Source organism: Trichomycterus rosablanca, chromosome 7 (genome assembly GCF_030014385.1).
Source record: "Trichomycterus rosablanca isolate fTriRos1 chromosome 7, fTriRos1.hap1, whole genome shotgun sequence".
In the NCBI taxonomy this organism is placed as follows: domain Eukaryota; kingdom Metazoa; phylum Chordata; class Actinopteri; order Siluriformes; family Trichomycteridae; genus Trichomycterus; species Trichomycterus rosablanca.
This window is the reverse complement of record NC_085994.1, coordinates 42,135,843-42,157,403: the sequence shown is the minus strand read 5'-3', so window position 1 is coordinate 42,157,403 and position 21,561 is coordinate 42,135,843. Positions and strand designations below refer to the sequence as shown.

The 21,561-nt window shown below is 42.0% G+C and overlaps 2 protein-coding genes across 2 annotated transcripts in view; one reads left to right on the top strand and one right to left on the bottom strand.

Annotated features, from left to right (window-relative positions):
- The first annotated feature begins 443 nt into the window (after window positions 1–443).
- Window positions 444–15,952, top strand: tnni3k (TNNI3 interacting kinase). The gene is made up of 19 exons (XM_062999611.1): window positions 444–666; window positions 761–905; window positions 2,151–2,255; window positions 2,496–2,590; window positions 2,686–2,835; window positions 3,220–3,306; window positions 3,579–3,635; window positions 4,317–4,409; window positions 4,492–4,549; window positions 6,720–6,914; window positions 10,789–10,893; window positions 11,052–11,104; window positions 11,216–11,268; window positions 11,406–11,538; window positions 11,769–11,878; window positions 13,927–13,986; window positions 14,238–14,389; window positions 14,755–14,834; window positions 15,088–15,952. The coding sequence occupies exons 1-19, from the start codon at window positions 489–491 to the stop codon at window positions 15,159–15,161; spliced, it is 1,983 nt and encodes a 660-aa protein (XP_062855681.1). The 5' UTR covers window positions 444–488; the 3' UTR covers window positions 15,162–15,952.
- The window catches only part of erich3 (glutamate-rich 3), a 13,281-nt gene continuing 7,671 nt past the window's right edge, over window positions 15,952–21,561 (bottom strand). The window contains exons 10-13 of the mRNA XM_062998216.1: window positions 21,377–21,538; window positions 21,048–21,287; window positions 19,352–19,480; window positions 15,952–19,022 (exon numbers count right to left, since the gene is read on the bottom strand). Coding sequence (XP_062854286.1) covers window positions 16,168–19,022; window positions 19,352–19,480; window positions 21,048–21,287; window positions 21,377–21,538 — 3,386 coding nt within the window. The 3' untranslated portion in view covers window positions 15,952–16,167. The remainder of the gene's footprint in view (window positions 19,023–19,351; window positions 19,481–21,047; window positions 21,288–21,376; window positions 21,539–21,561) is intronic.

The window sequence follows — 21,561 nt, the reverse complement described above, 5'->3', positions numbered from 1 at the left end:
TTTCACCCCCCTGCACATAGCAGCTTACTACGGTCATGAACAGGTCACTAATGATGTTAAATCTTACACTACATGTACAAGTGTCTGATTCTCTTTAGCAAATTTGTATAGTGTGTGTGTGTGTGTATGTATGGTATGTGTGTGTGTGTGGTGTGTGTGTATATGTGTGTGTGGTGTGTGTATGGTATGTGTGTGTGTATATATGTGTGTGTGTGGTGTGTGTATGTGTGTGTGTATATATGTGTGTGTGTGTGTATGTGTGTGTGTGTGTATATGTGTGTGTGTGTGTATATGTGTGTGTGTATGTATGTGTGTGTGGTGTGTGTATATGTGTGTGTGTGTATATATGTGTGTGTGTGTGTGTGTGTGTGTGTATATATGTGTGTGTGTGTATATATGTGTGTGTGTATATATGTGTGTGTGTGTGTGTGTGTATATGTGTGTGTATATATGTGTGTGTGTATATATGTGTGTGTGTGTGTGTATATATGTGTGTGTGTGTGTGTGTGTTCTGTGGACAAGTGCAGGTTTGTAAGCTGTTGCTGAAGTTTGGAGCTGATGTAAACATTAGCGGTGAGGTCGGCGACCGGCCGCTTCATCTGGCTGCAGCTAAAGGTTTCCTCACCATTGTTCAACTACTGATGGAGGACAGAGGAAAAACCGAGGGTGAGGGAACAAAGTTCATTAAATCACCAATTAAAATCACGTCGACATTTATTAATCACATTCAGAAAATAAACGTTAGTTTATTTGTTTGTAGTGAATGTTCAAGATAATGAAGATCACGTTCCTCTGCACTTCTGTGCTCGGTTTGGACACCACGAGGTCGTACGATTCCTGCTGAGAGGAAACTTCAGCACCCAACCACATTCTGTCAACATCTACGGAGACACACCGCTTCACCTGTGAGTCCCAAAACCTCGAACCATCATAGAGTCGTACACGCCTCTCAGCTCCGAATCATTTATTATTCATTTAATAACTCTGTAGAGTCAGCAGCTGAGTGTAGATCATAATATAGGGGTGTGAATATTTAGTGAGGGGTGTGTACAGGTGTGTGTGTATTTAGTGAGGGGTGTGTACAGGTGTGTGTATTTAGTGAGGGGTGTGTACAGGTGTGTGTATTTAGTGAGGGGTGTGTACAGGTGTGTGTATTTAGTGAGGGGTGTGTACAGGTGTGTATATTTAGTGAGGGGTGTGTACAGGTGTGTGTATTTAGTGAGGCGTGTGTACAGGTGTGTGTGTATTTAGTGAGGGGTGTGTACAGGTGTGTGTATTTAGTGAGGGGTGTGTACAGGTGTGTGTATTTAGTGAGGGGTGTGTACAGGTGTGTGTATTTAGTGAGGGGTGTGTACAGGTGTGTATATTTAGTGAGGGGTGTGTACAGGTGTGTGTATTTAGTGAGGGGTGTGTACAGGTGTGTGTATTTAGTGAGGGGTGTGTACAGGTGTGTGTATTTAGTGAGGCGTGTGTACAGGTGTGTGTATTTAGTGAGGGGTGTGTACAGGTGTGTGTATTTAGTGAGGGGTGTGTACAGGTGTGTATATTTAGTGAGGGGTGTGTACAGGTGTGTGTATTTAGTGAGGGGTGTGTACAGGTGTGTGTATTTAGTGAGGCGTGTGTACAGGTGTGTGTGTATTTAGTAAGGGGTGTGTACAGGTGTGTGTGTATTTAGTGAGGGGTGTGTACAGGTGTGTGTATTTAGTGAGGGGTGTGTACAGGTGTGTGTATTTAGTGAGGGGTGTGTACAGGTGTGTGTATTTAGTGAGGCGTGTGTACAGGTGTGTGTGTATTTAGTGAGGGGTGTGTACAGGTGTGTGTATTTAGTGAGGGGTGTGTACAGGTGTGTGTACTTAGTGAGGGGTGTGTACAGGTGTGTGTATTTAGTGAGGCGTGTGTACAGGTGTGTGTGTGTATTTAGTAAGGGGTGTGTACAGGTGTGTGTGTATTTAGTGAGGGGTGTGTACAGGTGTGTGTATTTAGTGAGGGGTGTGTACAGGTGTGTGTATTTAGTGAGGCGTGTGTACAGGTGTGTGTGTATTTAGTGAGGGGTGTGTACAGGTGTGTGTATTTAGTGAGGCGTGTGTACAGGTGTGTGTGTTTTGTGAGGGGTGTGTACAGGTGTGTATATTTTGTATATTTTTGAGCAGGGCCTGTTATAACGGGAAGTTGGAGGTGGTGAAGGAGCTGGTTCAGCTCACTGGAACCGAGAGTCTCTGTAAGGAGAACATCTTCAGTGAAACAGCGTTCCACAGGTACCTCAGATTTAAACCCACAAGCTTCTGATTTCTGTGTATAAAAACCTGCTGAACTGATTTATTATTATTACTATTATTATTATTATTTATTATTATTATTATTTACTTATTCTGGGCTGCTGAGGGACACGGTGCTGTTATTCATGTTTCACTCTGAGCTTATTAAGAATAATTATCACCTCGTTATTTTATATTTATTGATTTATAATCTTTATCTGATGTTCCTGCTCTCTGTAGTGCCTGTACGTTCGGTAAAGATCTGGAGATGGTGAAGTTCCTGATAAACCAGAACGCTATTAGCATCAACCATCAGGGCCGAGACAGTCACACAGGTGAGTAAAGTTTAAATCAACATTCAGATCAGAAATCAGAATTTAAGCACCCTGACATGTTAAACATCCTGATCATGTGGATGGTCCTGGTCCAGGTCTTCACAGTGCCTGTTTCCATGGACACATCCGGCTGGTTCAGTTCCTGTTGGATCACGGAGCTGATATGAACCTGGTGGCGAGTGATCCGAGTCGATCCAGCGGAGAGAAAGACGAGCAGACGTGTCTGATGTGGGCGTACGAGAAAGGTTCAGATCAACACACACACACACACACACACACACACACACACACACACACACACTGCTAATACAATCAATAACGTTAATGAATAAGAAGTGATTAATCATCACATCAGCAGCTCATCGTTAATATAACACGGTATAATAAACTAGAGCAGAACTGATGAAGTCTGAAAACTAAGAATTTAATCCCCTTAGTGCCCAATTTGAAATGTAAATCAAACATTGATTATTCAGATATAAACCTTTATAGGATCCTCAGTGTGATGATTATAAATGTGTTATTAATGTAAAAAACCTTTTAAATTAAGTGTCACTAAATGTTCACATAATGAATTTTATATTAGGAACTAAAGTCAGTAGAATCATTCTGATGGATTTTCTCTGTAGGTCATGATGCCATCGTCACCTTACTGAAACACTACAAGCGCCCCCTGGAGGATTCACCCTGTAATGAGTACTCCCAACCAGCAGGAGGTGCACCACTCACAGCAATCAGTACACCTTTAGTTCCTCTCAAGTTCCATCAGATATCAGCAGCAGCTTTAATTCCACTTTTAAATTGTATTTTTATTCAATAAGTTTAAATGGTTTTTATACATCAGACCATTTTTACACTACATTTAAATTATGTGGTGATTTATCTGAGCTGTTTGTAAAATGAGGTTCATTTATATTTTCACTAAATCATGTGATTGTGACGTGTGAATAATAAGAATAAATTCAGCTTTATTTTTGTATAAATGCAGATGGATCTTACGTTTCTGTTCCATCTCCACTGGGAAAAATCAAAAACATGACCAAAGGTAAAAAAAGAAACTATTTTATTTTATATTATTTATAAAACCTTGTCATTTTATATTAAAAAAATATATTTATTAAAAGCATTTTAAACTTTATTTAAGTTCCACTAAACTACTCTAACCCCTGAACCCCTCTAACCCCCCCTAAAGAAAAAATATTTACACATCTTCAAAACAAACCTCCACACAACCATCAGACAACCTCCACACAACCAACGAACAACCAAACAGGAAAATGAGATAAGAGATTAAACTGAGTGACGCCGCTACTCACTCCACCAGTGTGTGATGACCTGTGATCTCTAAAGACAGAGGAACTCAGTAAAAACCAGGGGTGGCTGTAAAATGACAGCCACACCATTAACGTACGTAACCTGAATCCAGAGTCTATCCACCTGTAGGGCTCCACTCAAAACGGTAATGACGGTTCCGCTGGTATATAAGCAGAAAACAATTAAGAGCAGGAAGTTCGGGTCATGTTCATGATTGGACTGTTTATGACTGGTGAAGTGTAAAGTGTCCACAAGTTGTTGTTTGATTTTGCTGTAATGATACCAGCTAAAATGTTCCTCAAAATCATCATCATGTATTTCAGGTTGTTTATAAAATCTGTGTCAGCAGGATCAGAATTAAAACTCTCAACTTCAGTTTGTGTTGAGTAATTAATCCCTCGTGTTTGTACAGAGAAAGCTGATATTCTCCTGCTAAGAGCCAGTCTACCATCTCACTTCCACCTTCAGCTCTCAGAACTGGAGTTTCATGAGATTATCGGTTCGGGTGAGGTTCACATCCCACCATCGAAACAGATTCACAAAGTTCTGTTAAAAAAAAAGTCTGAAATATTCCTTCACATTTACAGGATCGTTTGGGAAAGTTTATAAAGGAAAGTGTCGCAACAAAATCGTCGCCATCAAGCGGTGAGTACAGCAGAGGGGTGATGATGTAACAGCAGAGGGGTGATGATGGAACAGCAGAGGGGTGATGTAACAGTGATGAGGTGATGATGTAACAGTGGTGGGGTGATAATGTAACAGCAGTGAGGTGATGATGTAACAGCAGAGGGGTGATGATGGAACAGCAGTGAGGTGATGATGTAACAGCAGAGGGGTGATGATGTAACAGCAGAGGGGTGATGATGTAACAGCAGAGGGGTGATGATGTAACAGCGGTGGGGTGATGATGTAACAGTGGTGGGGTGATGATGTAACAGTGGTGGGGTGATGATGTAACAGCAGAGGGGTGATGATGTAACAGTGGTGGGGTGATGATGTAACAGCAGAGGGGTGATGATGTAACAGTGGTGGGGTGATGATGTAACAGCAGAGGGGTGATGATGTAACAGTGGTGGGGTGATGATGTAACAGCAGAGGGGTGATGATGTAACAGCGGTGGGGTGATGATGTAACAGCAGAGGGGTGATGATGTAACAGCGGTGGGGTGATGATGTAACAGCAGAGGGGTGATGATGTAACAGTGGTGGGGTGATGATGTAACAGCAGAGGGGTGATGATGTAACAGTGGTGGGGTGATGATGTAACAGCAGAGGGGTGATGATGTACCAGTGGTGGGGTGATGATGTAACAGTGGTGGGGTGATGATGTAACAGCAGAGGGGTGATGATGTAACAGTGGTGGGGTGATGATGTAACAGCAGAGGGGTGATGATGTAACAGTGGTGGGGTGATGATGTAACAGCAGAGGGGTGATGATGTAACAGTGGTGGGGTGATGATGTAACAGCAGAGGGGTGATGATGTAACAGTGGTGGGGTGATGTAACAGCAGAGGGGTGATGATGTAACAGTGGTGGGGTGATGATGTAACAGCAGAGGGGTGATGATGTAACAGTGGTGGGGTGATGATGTAACAGCAGAGGGGTGATGATGTAACAGTGGTGGGGTGATGTAACAGCAGAGGGGTGATGATGTAACAGTGGTGGGGTGATGATGTAACAGCAGAGGGGTGATGATGTAACAGTGGTGGGGTGATGATGTAACAGCAGAGGGGTGATGATGTAACAGCAGAGGGGTGATGATGTAACAGTGGTGGGGTGATGATGTAACAGTGGTGGGGTGATGATTTAACAGCAGAGGGGTGATGATGTAACAGTGGTGGGGTGATGATGTAACAGCAGAGGGGTGATGATGTAACAGTGGTGAGGTGATGATGTAACAGCAGAGGGGTGATGATGTACCAGTGGTGGGGTGAGGATGTAACAGCAGAGGGGTGATGATGTAACAGTGGTGAGGTGATGATGTAACAGCAGAGGGGTGATGTAACAGTGGTGGGGTGATGATGTAACAGCAGAGGGGTGATGATGTAACAGTGGTGGGGTGATGATGTAACAGCAGAGGGGTGATGATGTAACAGTGGTGGGGTGAGGATGTAACAGCAGAGGGGTGATGATGTAACAGTGGTGGGGTGATGATGTAACAGCAGAGGGGTGATGATGTAACAGTGGTGAGGTGATGATGTAACAGCAGAGGGGTGATGTAACAGTGGTGGGGTGATGATGTAACAGCAGAGGGGTGATGATGTAACAGTGGTGGGGTGATGATGTAACAGCAGAGGGGTGATGATGTAACAGTGGTGGGGTGATGATGTAACAGTGGTGGGGTGATGATGTAACAGCAGAGGGGTGATGATGTAACAGCGGTGGGGTGATGATGTAACAGCAGAGGGGTGATGATGTAACAGTGGTGGGGTGATGATGTAACAGCAGAGGGGTGATGATGTAACAGTGGTGGGGTGATGATGTAACAGCAGAGGGGTGATGATGTAACAGTGGTGGGGTGATGATGTAACAGCAGAGGGGTGATGATGTAACAGTGGTGGGGTGATGATGTAACAGCAGAGGGGTGATGATGTAACAGTGGTGAGGTGATGATGTAACAGCAGAGGGGTGATGATGTAACAGTGGTGGGGTGATGATGTAACAGCAGAGGGGTGATGATGTAACAGTGGTGGGGTGATGATGACCACTAATTAAAACACAGCTGGGGGCGACACTTCACTCATATAATGAACAGAATCTCTTGAGTGTTTCTTTTATTTCTTATATTTAATATTTAATTATATATTTGTATGCAGGTACCGAGCGAACACGTACTGCTCTAAGTCAGACACGGACATGTTTTGCCGGGAGGTCTCCATCCTGTGCCGGCTGAATCACCCGTGTGTTATTTCCTTCGTTGGCGCCTGTCTGGACGATCCGAGTCAGTTCGCTATCGTGACTCAGTACGTAGCCGGAGGATCGTTATTCTCGCTGCTCCACGAACAGAAACGGTGAGAACGGTGCACCAGCACCTACACAAACCCCCTCCCAAAATATACACACCCTGACACACCCCAGTACACCCTAATACACCCCAATAAACGGAGCCGGGGGATCAGAATCAGGTCTGAGGTTTAGTACTGATGTCAGAGTCAGAGTCAGAGTCAGAGAGGTTTTATTGTCATTTCAGCTACATACAAGTACGTATTGAAACGAAACAGCGTTCCTCTAGGATCACGGTGTAACACGGTACAAAAAGTGCAAGACAATACAAAACACTGTAAATACAACAATAATACAAAAAATCCTATAATAAATAACTACAAAAGATATTCCTAATTATCCCTAATCTAAACAAGTAATTAGAAGACAGGACTAAAGACAAGTGTTAGTACATGATGGTGAATAGATGGTACAATGGTTCATGAGGTAGTGACATGTTGTACATTAGCAGCGTAAAATTGGCAATGCAGATAAGGTGCCTAAAAAGTAAATATGGTGCAAAATACAAGTAAGGTGCAGAAATTATTGTGCATTTCCAGGAGGTGTGCAAAAATGCAAGTAACAGTCAAAAATGCAAGTAACAGTCAAAAATGCAAGTAACAGTCAAAAATGCAAGTAACAGTCAATACAGATCAGTGTGTGGCAGCAGAAAATTTCCGGAGGAAATTGTTACAGTCCTGAGTTTAGAAGTCTGATTGCTTGAGGGATAAAACTGTTACACAGTCTGGTTGTGTTAGTCCGGATGCTGCGGTATCGTCTCCCAGACGGGAGCAGAGTAAAAAGTCCATGTGATGGATGGGTTGGATCGTCCACAATGCTGAGAGCTTTGCGGATGCAGCGGGTGTTAAAAATGTCCGTGAGAGATGGAAGAGCGACCCCGATGATCTTTTCAGCTGTCCTCACTACTCGCTGGAGAGTCCTGCGGTCCGACGCAGTACAATTTCCGAACCAGACAGTGATGCAGCCGCTCAGGATGCTCTCGATTGTTCCTCTGTAGAACGTGGTGAGAATGGGGGGTGGCAGATGAGCTTTCCTCAGTCTTCTCAAAAAGTAGAGACGCTGCTGGGCTTTCTTGCTGATGGAACTGGTGTTAAGGGTCCAGGTGAGATTCTCCTCCAGATGAACACCGAGAAATTTGGTGCTCTTGACGATCTCAACAGATGAGCCGTCGATGTGCAGTGGGGAGTGGTCCCTCAGTGTCTTTCTAAAGTCAATGACCATCTCTTTGGTTTTATCCACATTCAGAGACAGGTTGTTGACTTGGCACCAGTCCGTTAGATGTTGTACCTCCTCTCTGTACGCTGACTCATCATTGTTGCTGATGAGTCCCACCACAGTTGTGTCGTCTGCAAACTTAACGATGGAATTCGAGCTGTGCATTGCTGTACAGTCGTGCGTAAGCAGAGTAAACAGCAGTGGACTGAGCACACAGCCTTGGGGAGCGCCGGTGCTCAGTGTGGTGGTGCTGGAGGTGTTCTTACCGATCCGGACGGACTGAGGTCTCTCAGTCAAGAAGTCCAGGATCCAGTTGCAGAGAGAGGTGTTCAGGCCCAGCGTGCTCAGCTTTCCAATTAGATGCTGAGGAATGATGGTGTTGAATGCTGAGCTAAAGTCTATGAACAGCATCCTGACGTAAGTGTTCTTTCTGTCCAGGTGTGTAGAAGCCAGGTGAAGTGTGGTGGATATGGCGTCGTCCGTTGAGCGGTTAGGACGGTACGCAAACTGCAGTGGGTCCATGGTGGGAGGCAGTAGGGTCTTAATATGCCTCATGACTAGTTTCTCGAAGCACTTTGTGATGATAGGCGTGAGTGCTACGGGACGATAGTCATTGAAGCATGACACGGATGACTTCTTTGGCACGGGTACGATGGTGGTCGTCTTGAGGCACGTTGGAACGATGGCGCTGCTCAGGGAGATGTTGAAGATGTCAGTGAATACATCTGCCAGCTGGTCTGCACATCCCTTGAGCACTCGGCCAGGAATGTTGTCTGGTCCAGAAGCCTTCCGTGGGTTGACTCTGTGCAGAGTTCTCCTCACGTCCGCTGTGGTGAGACGAAGCACCTGGTCGTCACAAGGTGGGATCATCTTCCTCGCCAACATGTTGTTCTGCGCCTCGAACCGAGCGTAGAAGTCATTCAGCGCATCTGGAAGGGAGGCATCACTGTCACAGACGGGTGGAGTCGTCCTGTAGTTGGTGATGGCCTGGATGCCCTGCCACAAGCGCCGTGTGTCACCGCTGTTCTGGAAGTGGCTGTGGATGTTCTGGCCGTGTGCGCGCTTTGCTTCTCGGATCGCCCGGGACAGTCTGGCTCTCGCTGTTCTCAGAGCCGGCTGGTCACCTGCTTTAAAAGCGGAGTCTCGGGCCCTCAGCAGTGCACGCACCTCTGGAGTCATCCACGGCTTCTGGTTGGGTCTGGAAGTGATGGTTCTAGTGGTAGTGACATCCTCAATGCACTTGCTGATGTAGCAGGTCACTGAAGTCGTGTACTCCTCTAGATCAGTGTAATCGCCGTATGTTGCAGCCTCCCTAAACATGTCCCAGTCAGTGCACTCAAAACAGTCCTGAAGAGCAGAGATGGATCCTTCTGGCCAGGTTTTCACCTGTTTCTGTACAGGTCTGGAGCGCCTGACGAGTGCTCTGTATGCTGGGATTAGCATTACAGAGATGTGGTCTGAGTATCCGAGGTGGGGGCGGGGCTCCGCCCGGTACGCACCGGCAATGTTCGTGTAAACATTATCCAGCGTGTTCGCTCCTCTCGTAGCAAAGTCCACATGCTGATGGAATTTAGGGAGAACAGACTTGAGATTTGCATGATTAAAATCCCCAGCGATAATAAACAGTCCGTCTGGATGAATGGTCTGCAGTTCGCTGATGGCTCTGTAAAGTTCGCTCAATGCTTCCTTCGCGTTCGCGCTGGGTGGGAGATACACCGCGACAACAAGCACGCTGGTGAATTCCCGTGGTAAATAAAAAAATCTGCATCTAACAATAGCAAATTCCACCATCGGAGAACAGTACGCCACAACAAGCACAGAGTCCTTGCACCATTCGGTGTTAATGTAAACACAAACGCCTCCTCCTCGTGTTTTACCGGACTGAGCTGCATTTCTATCGGCGCGATACGATGCTAGCCCGTCTAGCTGAATGGCACTGTCTGGAATGTTGTCGCTAAGCCATGTTTCAGTGAAAATTAAAACACAACAGTCTCTGTACTCGCATTGGGTCGTTCGCTGAAGTCTGATACAGTCCAGTTTATTCTCCAGGGAGCATGCATTTGCGAGGAATAACGATGGTAGAGCCGGCCGGCTTGGGTTAGCTTTTAGCCTAGCACGGACCCCGGCTCGCTTTCCACGCTTCTGCTTCCTCGAGCACCGCTTGCGGCGCCCCCTCCCCCGGTCACCTGCTTCAGGTAACACCGAGGACTGTAGGCCTGGTTCGCGAAGTAGGCAGAGTCCATGCAGAGTTCGCCGCAGATCATCCCGCAGGTTAGTTTCTGACTGTTTCCTCAGTTGTAGCAGTGTTTGGCGGTTGTAAACTGAGTCAAAAGTGGTTTCCATACGTTTATAAACAAAACTGTCCTAAACAAACTTACAAACTTTTTCTGAAAACAACAAAAAAACACAGTTTTTCGACCCCAGAGCGGCCGCTGCGTGTTAACGCGCCGCCATCTTGTGAATGGGAATGTGGATCTGAAGCTAAAATAAAAAAAGTTTGATAATAAATAATAATAATTTATCACTTCAAGCTCACGTGTTGGTACATCATCTGTACATTCTGATTATAATCACAGAGAACCTGGATCATTTATATATAAGTCAATAAGAAAATAAATGTTTGATCTATTTGATTCTCGTTGTGTTGATTGGTGCTGATTGGTGCAGCATCATTGATCTTCAGTCCAAACTCATCATTGCTATCGATGTGGCTAAAGGAATGGAGTACCTGCACAACCTCACTCAGCCCATCATCCACCGAGACCTCAACAGGTAGATCATTTCATCTTCAAGGTTTCAGATTAATTTTATAATATTTGATTGAAACTGATTCTTGGTTCTGATATTACAGGATCAGATGGTGGCGCCGCCCCGATACGTTTAGACGCTGTAACTGATTTATTGTTTTTATTTTCTCTTTATGATCACAGTCACAATATTCTCCTGTACGAGGACGGACACGCTGTAGTGGCAGATTTTGGAGGTAAAATATTTACAGATAATAAATCATTTATAAACTTTTATCTGATTGTGTGTTTTTATTTCCTGTAAATGTTTAAACGTTTTATTAATTATTATTTTGTGTTTGGTTCAGAGTCTCGTTTCCTGCTCTCTATGGATGAAGATAACATGACCAAACAGCCTGGGGTGAGTTCAACATCTGTAATGATAAACAGCTGTGTGATGCACTGATAGCATTTACTGGTTGTAGAATCTGATGTGGATGGTGTTTGATTAATTTATTAACGTATTGATTGATTGATGTATTGATTGATTGGTTGTAGAATCTGAGGTGGATGGCCCCGGAGGTGTTTACCCAGTGTACCCGTTATACAGTGAAAGCCGACATGTTCAGTTACGCTCTGTGTTTATGGGAACTGCTGACTGGAGAGATTCCTTTTGCTCACCTTAAACCTGGTACAATATTATTTATTATTACTATTATTAATATTATTATTATTTATATTATTATTTATTATTAATATTATTATTATTATTATATAATTATTATAGATATTATTATTATTATCATTGTTGTTTATTTATTATAGTTATTATTATAGTTATTATTAAAGTTATTATTATACAGTGATTTATAGAGTTCAATAATAAATGAATTTATCTTTATTTTGATGTGGTGAGCTCAGCGGCTGCGGCGGCCGATATGGCGTATCATCACATCCGGCCTCCTATTGGTTACTCCGTCCCCAAACCTCTGTCAGCTCTGCTCATGAGGGGCTGGAACGTCAATCCTGAGGTCAGTCACGACTGGTGTGTGTGTGTGTGTGTTGTTACTGTTACAAACCTGATTTTATAAATATAAATATAAAGTACAGATTTGAGATTGAAGATCTAAACTCAGATTTTGATCTCACAGCAGCAGCAGCAGCCAGAATTCTAATAAAACTCAGAATAAAAACTGCTGGTGTGGATCAGTAAATGTTTACTGAAGCGTCTCGCTGTAGATTTACATTCAGTTCTACAACCCCTGGCAAAAATTATGGAATCACCAGTCTCTGAGGATGTTCCTTCAGTTGTTTAATTTTGTAGAAAAAAAGCAGTTCACAGATATGACAAAAAACTAAAGGCATTTCAAATGGCAACTTTCTGGCTTTAAGAAACACTAAAAGAAATTAAGAAAAATTATTGTGGTAGCCAGTAACAGTTAGATTTTTAGAACAAGCACAGGGAATAAATTATGGAATCACTCAATTCTGAGGAAAAAATTATGGAATCACCCTGCAAATTTTCATTACAAACACTAACACCTGCATCAGATTAAAGCTGCTCGTTAGTATGCAGGTAAAAAGGAGTGATCACACCTTGGAGAGCTGTTGCAACAAGTGGACTGACATGAATCATGGCTCCAACATCAGAGATGTCAATTGAAACAAAGGAGAGGATTATCAAACTCCTTAAAGAGGGTAAATCATCACGCAGTGTTGCACAAGATGTTGGTTGTTCACAGTCAGCTGTGTCTAAAACCTGGACCAAGTACAAACAACATGGGAAGGTGGTTAAAGGCAAGCATACTGGTAGACAAAGGAAGACATCAAAGCGTCAAGACAGAAAACTTAAAGCAATATGCCTTGAAAACAGAAAATGTACAACAAAACAAATGAGGAACAAATGGCAGGAAACTGGAGTCAACGTCTGTGACCGAACTGTAAGAAACCGCCTAAAGGAAATGGGATTTACATACAGAAAAGCTAAAAGAAAGCCATCACTAACACCTAAACAGAAAAAAACAAGGTTACAATGGGCTAAGGAAAGGCAATCGTGGACTGTGGATGACTGGATGAAAGTCATATTCAGTGATGAATCTCGAATCTGCATTGGGCAAGGTGATGATGCTGGAACTTTTTTTTGGTGCCGTTTTAATGAGATTTATGCAGACGACTGTCTGAAGAAAACATGCAAATTTCCACAGTCATTGATGATATGGGGCTGCATGTCAGGTAAAGGCACTGGGGAGATGGCTGTCATTACATCTTCAATAAATGCACAGGTTTACATTGACATTTTGGACACTTTTCTTATCCCATCTATCGAAAGGATGTTTGGGGATGATGAAATCATTTTTCAAGATGATAATGCATCTTGCCATAGAGCAAAATCTGTGAAAACATTCCTTGAAGAAAGACACATATGGTCAATGTCATGGCCTGCAAACAGTCTGGATCTCAATCCAATTGAAAATCTGTGGTGGAAGTTAAAGAAAATGGTCCATGACAAGGCTCCAACCTGCAAAGCTGATCTGGCAACAGCAATCAGAGAAAGCTGGAGCCAGATTGATGAAGAGTACTGTTTGTCACTCATTAAGTCAATGCCTCAGAGACTGCAAGCAGTTATAAAAGCCAGAGGTGGTGCAACAAAGTACTAGTGATGTGTTGGAGTGTTATTTTGTTTGTCATGATTCCATAATTTTTTCCTCAGAATTGAGTGATTCCATAATTTATTCCCTGTGCTTGTTCTAAAAATCTAACTGTTACTGGCTACCACAATAATTGTTCTTGATTTCTTTTAGTGTTTCTTAAAGCCAGAAAGTTGCCATTTGAAATGCCTTTAGTTTTTTGTCATGTCTGTGATCTGCTTTTTTTCTACAAAATTAAACAACTGAAGGAACATCCTCAGAGACTGGTGATTCCATAATTTTTGCCAGGGGTTGTACACACAACAACATATAAAACATTCAGTGTGTGTGGGAGGGGGTGAATATTTCTAATTACTGTGCATAGGTTTAGTATTGATGATACTGAACGTTCTGTGTGTGTGTGTGTGTGTGTGTGTGTGTGTGTGTATCAGGAGCGACCCGAGTTCTCTGAGGTGGTGAATAAACTTGAAGACTGTTTGTGGAACGTTGAGGTGAGAAACGTGTTCATGTGTTCAGTTCAGAAATAATGAAATAAAATCATCAAATTTCATTAACATTAAAAATGAAAATCAAACCTCTGAGTTACAAACATACCGGAATGTTTCATTCTGAGAGTAAAAATTACATCTATCTGTGTGAATAATGATGTGACAACAGGGAAGATTTATATATGAGGAGTTAAAAAGCTGCTATGATGCCTGTGTGTGTGTGTGTGTGTGTGTGTGTGTGTATGTGTGTATAGTTGTTCTCTCCAGCCTCCAGTAACAGTAGTGGTTCTCTCTCACCGTCGGCGTCGTCTGATTGTTTGTTGGGTCGGTCGAGTCCCGGGCGGAGTCACGTAGCAGCTCTGCGCTCACGGTTCGAACTGGAGTACGCTTTAAACACACACTGGAGGTACACACACACACATATACACACTCTCACACACACAGACAGAAACACACACGTACACACACATTTTGTGCAGGTAAACAAACTCTGCATATTCAGTCTTTATGATACTCCCGTGTGTTCTTTATTCTTTATTTAACGACGCTCTGCTTCTCAGTGACGCTGGTTCTAATAATACAGCTATTAAAACTCCATCACATCACTAATGAGTGTTTATACCCCAGTGAGGACAGTAATGGGGTAAAAATCAGGTGTGACTCTGGTGTAGAGTATTATAATGAGTTTGTGGTTGGTTGTGTGGGAGCTGCTGCAGTGAGGACTGATGTTCCTGATGTTCCTGATGTTTTTATGGTTCTCTTCTCCTCCAGTTATGGCCGTCGTTCCTCTCAGGGTTCCTCACTGGATGAACTGAGGAGGAACATGCAGTTCCCCCCCATCGACCGAAATGGTGAGAACACACCCTAAAGTACACACACACTCACACACACACACACCGCTGTTTCCTCTAAACACACCTTAAAGTAGCAGCACTGTAAGAAAATACTGAAGGGTCTGGGGTCGGTGTATTAATGCTGGAACTGTGATAGAGTGTAAAGAGAGTGTGTGTAGTGCTTATATAGTGCTTATACAGGGTGTATGCAGGGTGTAACAGTGTGTTATGTCGTGTGTGTGTGTGTGTGTGTGTGTGTGTACTGTTGTAGGTTATGTCTCAGATCCGATGAGCACCGTGAGGTTTCACTCCAGCAGTAACACCAGCTTTGAAGACTCGAGCTGAACTGATCACGTCATGATTAAAGATGGTCTGTAAATAATCCGGGTCTAAATTTCTAAAATTTGAGATATGAAGAGAAACACTCACTGATACACACTAATACACACTGATCTCTCTGTACTCGTAGTTAAAGGTTCCGGGAGGCGTGTCGAGTATTCAACTAAATGTTCCTGTAGAAACGTAAAGAAACTGAGCGTGTCCCAAAGTGCTGCAGAATATTTAAGGCAGCAGCAGATTCCTCCTGACCTGCAGTTACGGATATAAAATCTACACAGAACATCTGAATCAGTCCTGAGCTTCGTTTAGTGATAATAATATAATAATATTATAATATTATAATAATAACCTGCAGTCAGTGTCACTGTGGGATGAGTTTAATCGTTCTGCACTAATGTCGGTGTAAATATTAAATAGATTTTATGATTTGTGGTGTAAATTCATTATTTTTATGTTAGAGCAGTAATTCTTTGTGCTTCAGTTTAAATCATATTTTATTGTTTGAATGTGCTTTAGCTTAGCATAGTGTTCAGGATTTCACAACACACACAAGACATGAACAAAAGGAAACCAGTGCTAACCAAGACAAACATGCAGTGATTGTTTACACAAGTGCCCGGACGATGCCTGATCTGTTAAGAGATCGTTATGTGGACAAAGAAATCAAGGTTAGAAATAAAGGACAGGCGTAAGAGTCTCATTAGCATTATTAGCATCATCATTCATTCATTTGTTATTCATTGGTTTAATAACAAGAACAACGTCAATGAATTCAGATTAAACTTTATTAAGCCTCTTGGGGAAACAACATTTAATTCTTTATTCATTTAAACTTAATATAAAAATGAATACATTTTTTTACAAATGAATAAAAATGTCGTTTATACTGCAAATTTCTAATTAAACTTTATTTATTTATTTATTTAGTTTGTTGATGTTTTGTCAGTATCAGTACCAGTTTAAGTACCAGTACCAGTATCAGTGAGGTATTGGTATGGTTATAGTTTTTGCGTTAGCTATCTTGACTAATCTGAAAGGTCACCACTGGTGTAGGTGTTGCGCTGATCACGTTCTCTATGATCAGATCCTGACGTTCCTCTGCCTCAGAACTTCTCTCTTGTTCCTCAGATATTTTCCTGATGGACGTCACTGACTGATTATTTTTACTCTGCTGCTCTGGAGCTTCAGTCTGAGTTTGAAGTCGTTCCACCGCCGTGTCCTTCAGCTCCTCATGGTTGATCTTTAGGGTTGCAGCGTCCTCGTTCTCACCGACGTCCCGAGTCTCCAGAGCTTCAGTGTTTATGGTCCCGTCCTCAGCGAGACCCTTGATGTCCTCCAGTGGCTCCACAAACGTCTCAAAATACTTTGCGGCTTGGTGGACGTTCACCCAGTTGCTGACCAAATCTCCATGATCTGCCTGAGGAGCAACGATAAGTTCTGCGCTCTCTCTGACTCCCGGCTCGTCCTCCTCTATTTCTGAAGGTGGTTCCCTCACCGCTAGCTGCGATTCTTTGGACACTGATGTGCTGCCTTCTTCAGAAGCGCTCCTGGTTTCTTCAGCATCATTGACACGTATGATCTCTGTGATGGTGCTAAACCTCACTAGATCCTCCCCTGGAGTACCAACGTCTTCAACGTTCAGTTCTGAAGTTCCAGCTTTGCTTTCAACCTCTGGTGGTTCTGATTCAGCCATTTTACTTTGTTCTCCAATGTTCTGATCATCCTGTGGAACCTCAAAACTCTGGTGATCTTCTTTACCTTCCACTTTGTTCTGATGATCTCCGTCTATCTGATCATCTTTATTAAAACTGTTGAGATGCATCTCATTCCTTTCTTCTGGATTTATTATCTCTTGGTTGATCTCAGTTTGATTCTCATGAGCTTCACCTTCCTGCTCATCCTGAAGAGCTTCTTCATTGGTTTGGTATTGCTCTACCTTCATGATATCATCAGTATCTTCTTGTTTCTCATGGTCTTCCTGTTTATCTTTGACATCATGATCAACCATCTCTTGATGTATTTCCAGTTTTTGGATGATCTCTTCGTCATTCTCATTATCTCCAGCGTTTCCTTCATCTTGTTCAGGTTCCTCGTTCATGAATGTATCTTGAGTTTCTGTGTTCTGGTCAGAATAATTTTCTATATCAGGTTTACCAGCATTCTGATCTTCTTGTAGATCTTCTACAATTGTTGTGTTTTCTGTAGCTGCCTGGTTCACTTCTCTCTCAGGATCTTCCTTATGTTCCTGTCCTTGTACACCGTGTTCTTCACTGCTTGTATCTTGCTTTATTTCTGGACTTTGGGTGGCCTCTTCTTTCTGATCACCTTGACCATCTTCATCTACTGTCTCTTGCTGGAGCTGGCGATTGTGGTCAGTCTCTTGTTTCTCATTATTTTGGTGTTCTTCTACATCTTCATCATTGATTACCTGCTCTCCAGAGTTCTGCTCATCTTGTACCTCTTCTACACTGCTCAGATCTTTCTCTAATTTCATGTTTGGTGTCGTATCTTTTTGCTGCTCATCTGGAACATCTTCATTTTCTTGTTGTTCAGTATCTTCTGTTTCTTCTTCAGATTTTTCTTCTTTCTCTTCCTTGTTAACGTCTTCCTGATGGGCATTGATGATCCCGTCCCCATTGTGTGGATCCGTTTCTGATGTTTCTCCTGCACCACTGGCCATGGTTTCTTGGAGAACTGGGTTGGAATCTTCGTTCTGTTCTTCACCGCTGATTTTCTCTGTCTCATCATTCAGAAGCTCTCCCTGTATCTTCACTTCATCTCCACCAGCTTCTGTTATCTGCTCTTGATAAACTTCTTTATCTACCTCTGGTTCTTCTGGTGGATCAGAGTCTTTCTTCCGTATTTCATCTTTATTCGCAGACATGTTTTCATGTTCTAGCTGGTTCTCTGCTGTGGGTTCTGCTGTGGGTTCTTCTTTATCTGTGTTGTCGTCCTCAATGTTCTCCAGAAACGTTTCACTTGTAGACTCATGATCTGGTTGGTTTGTACCATCCACCGTTTCCTCGTTATCTAAGTTCTCAGGCTTGGTCTTGTTCTCTCTTTCTTCCTTGTCTTTAGCTTCTGGTACCTGATCTTCTACAGGTGTTTCTGATCCTTCCTTTATCTCTGTCTCTAATCTACCATCTTCATCATGTTCAGATCCCACTTTCTCATTTTTATCTTCTTTGTCTTCATCTTTTGTGTTGAGACTTACTGCAGGATCTTTTACTTCTAAATCTTTGGGTGTGTCCTCTGCTTCTTTAAGATCAGTGTTGCCTTCTCTGGCACTATCTTGTATCTCCTCTGGATTATTAGTTTCTGCTAAACATTCTTCAGCTTCTTCTTCCTCTGTCTCGACCTTCACAGTAACTGTGGTTGCAGAAGGAGATTCTCCATCAGTCATGTTCACCATGTCTTCCTCAGGTTCTTCAGGGTCGTCCATCTTAACATCCTGGTTTATGTTGAGACCTGAACTTTTAAACTGTTCTTCAGGACGATGTTCTGCTCTCTCCTTCAGGTCCATCTCTTCATCCTCTGCTGTGGCTTCTGGTTCTTCAGTGTTTACTATGTTTTTATTTATTTCTGTTCCTGGTGATTCTGTATCTGTATTTTCTAATTCTCCTTTTGCTTCGTCTCTCTCTTTTGCTTCCTCCTCTGTTTGTTCCTCCACAGGTTCCTCGACCTCCTGCTTTCCATCCTCTTCTGTTTTCTCAGTTTTGATTTCAGGTTCTTGTGTTCCGTGTGTTTCCTGTTTTAGCTTCTCGCTGGACTGACGTCCGTCTGTAGTTTCTTCTCGTTCAGGTTGATTTTTCTCAGAACTGATTTCTCGTGAAGCTTCGGCCGTCTGCGCTGCGTCACCTTCTTCTTCTGTAAAAACAAAACAGCAGCATTATGACATCACTTCCTCGGATTTAGTTTTGAGAGAGAGACAGAAGAATTTTATCTTGTTCTCGTCACTTTAATTCTGTTATTGAAGGAGAAACGTCTCTGATTTTAGCCTGAAATATTTATTTTTAATATTTGGTGACATTCATTCACATGAACAAATAAAAATGTGATAAATATTAATGAATAAATAATAATACAGTTCCTGTTTAAAAGTAAAAACTTATAAATAACATTTTTATTTCAAATTTAAATGAAGGAAGAATTAAAACATGTAATAAATGTAATAATAATATAAATAAAATCATTACCTGTGTGCTGCTGCTTTCTAACAGACGTTTGTTCCTCGTCCTCGGTGGTGGAGTCACTAAGTTCAGGTTCTGATGAAGCTTCAAGGGTGTTTAAAATCACTTCTACTAATTTCTCCTGTACAGACTTAGCTTTGAGTTAGCATGAACCAGAAGACATGAACACACGCCGATAAATATCAGATTCATAACAAACTATCACACAATTACAAATACAAACAATCACACGACAATAAATCAACTATAAACCACAAATAAATCAAAAATAATAAATGACTGAAGGTTCACAAACACACGGCACAGCAACGATTACAACACGGCAACGATTACAACACGGCAAAAAAAAACAACACAAAACACAGTTTAAAAGATTTATTGGTAAATAAGATAATAATCAGTTACAAACGTCTTTCTACAATATTTATCCTCTAAACTTCATATAATAAACACAATAAAATAATAAATGCTGAATTTTATCCTGCTAATAATAATTAAAAATAAAAGGAAACCCTCAATAATGACTGATTTTTATCTGGATAGAAAAATCCAGACTGTAAAAGATCCAGTTTTATCAGAATGAATCATATTAAACGGTTTGTTCTGATAGTTCTAGATTTAGATTTAGTTTTCGATTAGATGTTTGTTGTGTATTTCTATTGTTTTCGGGCGGTTCGGTTAGTCACGTGTGTGTAAAATTAAATTATTTACATTTTAATTCTAAACTGAGAGTCGGAGCTTCATCCAAACTGAAGCAGAAACCTCACTGAGACTGGAGCAGATGTAGTCCTGCACTAACTGTACCGAGTGTGTGTTCACCTCGCTCTAATAAAGATTATTGTGTAGAATTAAACCTTTTATTTTAATGTTTAGTTCTGTTAATGTTATAATTAATGCTGGTTTATAAAGTTCATTTATTCCTGTGTTTAGTGTACTTCTGTTTCTGGTCCTTCCCTATACTGCTGGATTATAATTAGGGATTCACCCTGTGATCTATCTGTGATCTACTTGTAATCTATCTGTAATCTCACTGTGATTTACCTGTGATCTATCTGTGATCTACTTGTGATCTACCTGTTGCTTGGATTATTTTAGAGTTCTCTAATATGACACAGATCATCTCAGTAAATCATTACAGTAAATAATAATAATGTAGAAATAATAAGTAACATCACACTGAATCATAATAAACATGCACTAATTATAATAATAATAATAGTGATCATGTAAACACTCACAGTAAACTCACACACACCAGCGCTCAGTATCTTCAATCTTTTATACCACAATAATAAACAGAATCTGTAGAATTTTAGCTTTAAGCTCTATAATGTTTTAATCTTATTAAAGTTTGAAGATACGGGCAGATTCAGAGCAGAACGAAACACAAACAGTAAAATGAAGTAAACTGTTCCAGGCGGGTCACACACAGACGCTCAGGGTGGATTTTTAACTTCTCTAATAAACACTTTAATATTAAACATAATAAAAGTCTTTAAAACTCATTTATTAGGACACGAGGACCTCAGAGAGCTTCAGCTGTCCCAAATATTACAGAACAACATGGAACTCTGTTTTCATGTCTTTATAGAAAGGGAAAAGGGCCTTCCCTAAACTGTTCCATAATTAGACAGGGAGTCCCAATACTTTTGCTTATCAGAGAACAGTAAAAACCAAAGCTAAGCAGAAGCTTCATTCTCACCTTCCTTCTGCTCATCATACTTCTCATCATCATCACCTCCATCACCAACGTCCTCAGTCTCATCATCATGTCCCTGCATGGTCTCATTCAGGTCCTGTGGTGGGTTCTCCATCAGCCGCTTCTCCACTGATCCACGACTCTCCTCAGTGACTCTAGTCTTCTGTTCTTCATCTTTCTCCTCCTCATCGCTGGAGGAGCTGCTGGAGAGGCTGGAGGAGATGGACGAGGATCTTCTCACCTCTGAGGAACAGAAGAAGTGGAGGAACATCATGAAGAACTGATCACATGACTGATGAAGAAATCGAAATTAATCAGAACCTCGTTTTGACCTGAATGTTGTGGGTCGCTGTCCCAGTCAGGGTTCTGCTTCATCTCATGGTCTCTGTTCTCCTGGTGTTCCTCTCTGCTGGGTGAAGGTGATGTTTGGTTATCTTCATCAGCTCCATCATGAGTCACTCCTTCATCATCAGCTTCAAAATCTTTCTCATAATCTACAGAACCATCAGAGATTCTT